Here is a 5,000-nt window from a genome sequence, read left to right on the forward strand (position 1 = left end):
TCGAGAGATTAATCGATTATCAAAATAATCGTTAGTTGCAGCCCGAGTACTGATGTTGAACACAAAAATAAATAAATAAACAATACTTTCAAATAATTACATCGATTGCACCAGCCGCCTTCACTAGTCACTTTTCTGTCATTTTGTTATTACTCTGTTTTCCTCCTTATGATTCATAACTGGTTTTCACTGGTAATTCTATTATGATCAAAAACAACTGTTGGAAACCAGAACTTAGTTTATGATGCTTCTCTATATGTCTGATATTTTTTTTTTTTTTTTTAAGATTTTTTTTTTGGGGCATTTTTATGCTTTATTGATAGTGTAGAGACAGAGTTGAAATGGGGCAGAGAGGGGAGTGACATGCAGAGAACGACCGCGGGCTGGAATCAAACCCGGGTCCGCTGCTGGCCGAGGCCCATGGGGGGGGGAGGGGACGCCCTACCAACTGAGCTAAAGGCGCCCCCTGTATGTCTGATGTTTGTCTGTTTTGCAGCTATGTTGGACGGGAGAAACAACATTCCTAAATGTTTTAATTGTCTTAGTATCTTTTATCTTTTGTGTTTTTTTTTTTACTAGCATTGAGGAGGAGAAGTTGCACAGTGACTGACAGCAGTAGCCTGTGTCCAGATAGACAGTGCAGCCGGGCTTTGGTGGCTACACATGTAAACTCAGTTACAAACTTTTTTCAAATCAAACAGGGATCTTACTCACCTTTTTTACGAGATCACAGAGGACATTAAGTTAAGCCACTTTATTTTACTACTGTCGTTACTACAGCTCTTGTGTTACGAGCGCCATCCTGTGGTGGTCAGAGGCTATTGCACGGCAGGATATTTTAGGCTTTATAAATCCCTTATCAACACAGTTTAATCAGCGGCGAGCCGGCGACGCATTAAAGTGGACAGAATGTAAACAGTTCCATCTAAGTGTCCATACATCAGGGGTTAATCCACACCTATGGAATGTTCTCCAGCCAATCAGAATAGAGTATTCACACAGACTATGGTATAATAGAATATATTGTATTCTATGTTTGGAAGTACACAAAAAAAAATGCCATTTTCTGATAATAATAATAAGTGATAAATTGCCTTTTACTCTGTTTTTTCTAATCGACATTTTCTTTCCCTTGTAAACCCAGAGTTTGGTTTCAGCGCCGCGTCGACCCTCGTTGACCCTTGTGACATCACAGCGTTCCCGGGGATCGACGCCCTGTCATCAGAGCTCCGCGGGTGGGCGTGGACATTCGGGAAAACGCCAAAATTCACCGTCGAAACGTCTCTCGAGCTTTCCGAGCCCGAATCGCCGTCTACGAGATGTTCCGCCCGTTTACACGTGGATATAAAGAGCGGTTTGATAGAGAGGTGTGTGTTGGACGTGCCTGTCAGCTGGCTTCCCGACTGGATAGGCAGGGAGATGAGTAGTGTGATGGTCGGAGAGAGGTTTTGCCGGAATGGTTTGGCGGTGGTTTTATCGACATTGCTACGGTGTGAATACAGTGACGTGCAACGGAAAAGGTTGTTGGGATTGAGTGATGCTGTGCTGTCTGCAATGGGCTGAGAAATAACTGTAAAGAAATGTATCTGCATCAATTTTTGTTAAATTAAACTGTTTTTTAAAAAGTAAGGTGTATTTCTTACACACACACACACACACACACACACAGACAAACTCACACACTATTTATAGGCAATACATTTTTTGTCATTAAGAGCTTTTTCAATAAGTAATGTAGAGATGAAGATTTAAGAAAAATCCAGACTGGTCTCTTAATTTTTTCCAGAGCTGTATATATTAAAAAACTACATTTATTTAAAGATTATTATTATTATTTGTTTTGTATATCTATATAATTATTATAAATAACAGCTCTAAACGTATTACATTTATGAATTAAATCAGGGAATTGGTAAAATATCTTTCTGTATGTCAATTATTAACCAACTAAAAAATCTAATGAGTTCAGATTATTCCAATTTATTTCATATTATTATAAAATATTAAATAAAATATTCATATATTAACTCTGAATACATTAGGCAGAGAGTCAAGTCCAGCCATTATTTAAAACATTTAAAATATATATTATAGTTAATTTTTTCCCCTTATTTTAAAGGTGCAGTGTGTAATGTGACATCATCAAGAAAGTTCTACAAAGTTCTAGAATGCAACGCTCCCTGGGTAACCCCAACCCTTTCGAATAATAACAGAAGCTACAGTGGCCTTCAAGGACAAGAACAATTCTAAATTTTAAACAATGCACCTGATGACATTCCAACTATGACACTTTCAAGATGGCGGCACTAGGCCTTGGTCCAAAATATGCAGAAATATGGACGTATATGAGACCCTTTCTAAGGGAAAAAATAAAAAATAAAAAAATAAAAAATCAGCTATTATGCACTAAATTAAATGTACTTCTGGATATTATAATTACTTTCTACAAAATCTGCTAGGAAATAAAACCCAAAATTCTACACACTGCAGGTTTAAATGTAAAACATCTTTAAAAAAAGCATTGACCTTTCAAAATAAAAGTTGTTACGGTCTCGGTGAAGCTGCTAAGAATATTAATATAATAAATTAACTTTATAGATATTGATTATTGATGGTTTTCTGTGTTTGTGGGTCAGATTTATATGAATCACCTCTTAAAGGGTCAACGTCGCAGTACGCATGCGCAGTTCTCCCGATCTGAACCATGCTGCAGAGGAGAGAGAGGTCCCACTCTGACGTTTTCTCCTCGTATGTATAATTTGTGCGAATACAACGAAACGAAATATGAGAGTTTGTATAGAAATAAACCAGAATCTGTATAAACATGTGCTTCACATTATTATTATTAATACAGTGGAATATTTGCTTTACGATACAGTAGGCCTACACAATACAAAATATGAATAATATATTTAACAGAAATGCTGCAAATTTCAGATGGGCTTTATCAGACCCGCTCCACTGACATGCTCATGCTTTATGTCCCACAAGCCCGGTCTGAGCTGGGAAAGACAGCTTTTAGCTTCAGTGCCCCTGACTCCTGGAACAACTTACAGCAACAAATTAAACTAAATAACTTCATATCCTTTAACCAATTTAAACAAACTATCTTAAATCTGCCAAACTCTACCTGTAACTGTTTTAATTAGGCTATATTGTACTTTCACCCATTTAATTGTAATTGCTGCCACTCTTCACCACTGTGTAAATGTTTCAATTGTTTTTCTCTTCACCTGTTGTGTATTTGATGTATTTGCATTGAATATTGTGTATGCATTGTTGTTTTTCCTTGGAATTTGTTTGAACTCGACATCATTGAAAATGAGGGTCACTCCTCAATTGGTCTCTCGAGGATAAATAAAAGTTAAATAAATAAATGTGTAATTAAGCATGTAGATAAATAATAATACTGCACAAATCTGTAAACAAACTGAGATGTAGTTCTTTTGAATGTTGAAAGGAACTACATTTTTCTCACATAATAAGTTTTTTTTCTACTTTTTACATATTATTTTATTTTATCAAATAACCGTTGGTATCTTATTCCTGTGTTTCTATGGAAACGGCAGAGCGTTGACTTTGACAGGCAGCAGATATCTACGGTGGCGCTGAGCATTCACCAAATAAAAAAAAGTTTCAGAGCAGGATCTCGTAATTACGAGATAATATCTCGTAATTACGAGATCTTTATCTCGTAATTACGAGATAAGTATCTCGTAATTACGAGATAATTATCTCGTAATTACGAGATACTTATCTCGTAATTACGAGATAAGGATCACCCTCTCATTCATCAATAACGATGTGTGTGTGTGTGTGTGTGTGTGTGTGTGTGTGTGTGTGTGTTGTGTGCAGACGAGGTGAACCTAGCCATAGGAAAACGTAGGCAATAGCCTTGGTTTCCGGACTACAATGGGCCCCATAATCAATACAATTATTTTAAATATTTGTTTACTGTTCATTCATTAATCAGCGATCGCATTGGGAAATGAGGGACACACTTTCACTTTGTATATGCAGTTTGTTCATTTTGAGCCACCGGAGCCACCGTACTGTGTTGCCTCATCCAATCAGAATGCCCGGTGGGCTAGTTCACTTTTACCTCCTGTTTGTTACTGTATCGGAACGCAGTTTTATTGAATGCTTTGATTAAATGCAGTCGTTAAACTCGGTGTAATCCATGACTCATACAAACACATAAGAACTTTCTACAAGGAGGGCATGACAATGATAGCCATGTCAACTGTGTGCAGATATGCAGTCACTGGGACTATTCAGGAGAAAAGCCCAGTCGGACCTCAGCAGCTGATCACGGGCGTAAAGCCGAAAGTGTGTCCCTCAGTAGCCTACCCGATGCGATCGCTGATTAATGAATGAACAGTAGCCTAAACAAATATTTAAAATAAGTTTATTGATTATGGGGCCCATTGTAGTCCGGAAACCAAGGCTATTGCCTACGTTTTCCTATGGCTAGGTTCACCTCGTCTGCACACAAATACACACACACAGACATCGTTATTGATGAATGAGAGGGCGATCCTTATCTCGTAATTACGAGATCCTTATCTCGTAATTACGAGATCCTTATCTCGTAATTACGAGATCTTTATCTCGTAATTACGAGATCCTTATCTCGTAATTACGAGATAATTATCTCGTAATTACGAGATACTTATCTCGTAATTACGAGATATTATCTCGTAATTACGAGATCCTGCAGTGAAACTTTTTTTTATTTGGTGAATGCTCAGCGCCACCGTAGATATCCGTTGGTGACGAGAAGAAAAAAATAAATCCAGCGAAGTGATACCTCCCTCCCTCCCTCCCTCTTTGTGCCACAAACAGATGTAGTTCTTTTCAATATTTCAAAACGTATTTTCTGTAATAATGTAATATAATATTTTTTTAATTTTATTTATTTTTTTAAACTTTATATCAAATAACGGTTTGGAAAATCCAGTGGAGTGATACCTCCCGCTGTGTGTCGGCTCAGGAGAAGA

General features: G+C 37.4%; 1 protein-coding gene across 2 annotated transcripts in view; it reads left to right on the forward strand.

Annotated features, from left to right (window-relative positions):
* LOC307270786 (lipoyl amidotransferase LIPT1, mitochondrial-like) overlaps positions 1–1,584 on the forward strand; it is an 8,384-nt gene extending 6,800 nt beyond the window's left edge. For both annotated transcript variants that reach the window (XM_080054668.1, XM_080054667.1), the window contains exon 8: positions 1,145–1,584. In XM_080054668.1, coding sequence (XP_079910794.1) covers positions 1,145–1,563 — 419 coding nt within the window. In that variant the 3' untranslated portion in view covers positions 1,564–1,584. The remainder of the gene's footprint in view (positions 1–1,144) is intronic.
* Positions 1,585–5,000: the final 3,416 nt, after the last annotated feature.

The sequence above is a fragment of the Ammodytes marinus genome (genome assembly GCF_949987685.1).
Source record: "Ammodytes marinus genome assembly, contig: scaffold_117, whole genome shotgun sequence".
Lineage (NCBI taxonomy): Eukaryota > Metazoa > Chordata > Actinopteri > Uranoscopiformes > Ammodytidae > Ammodytes > Ammodytes marinus.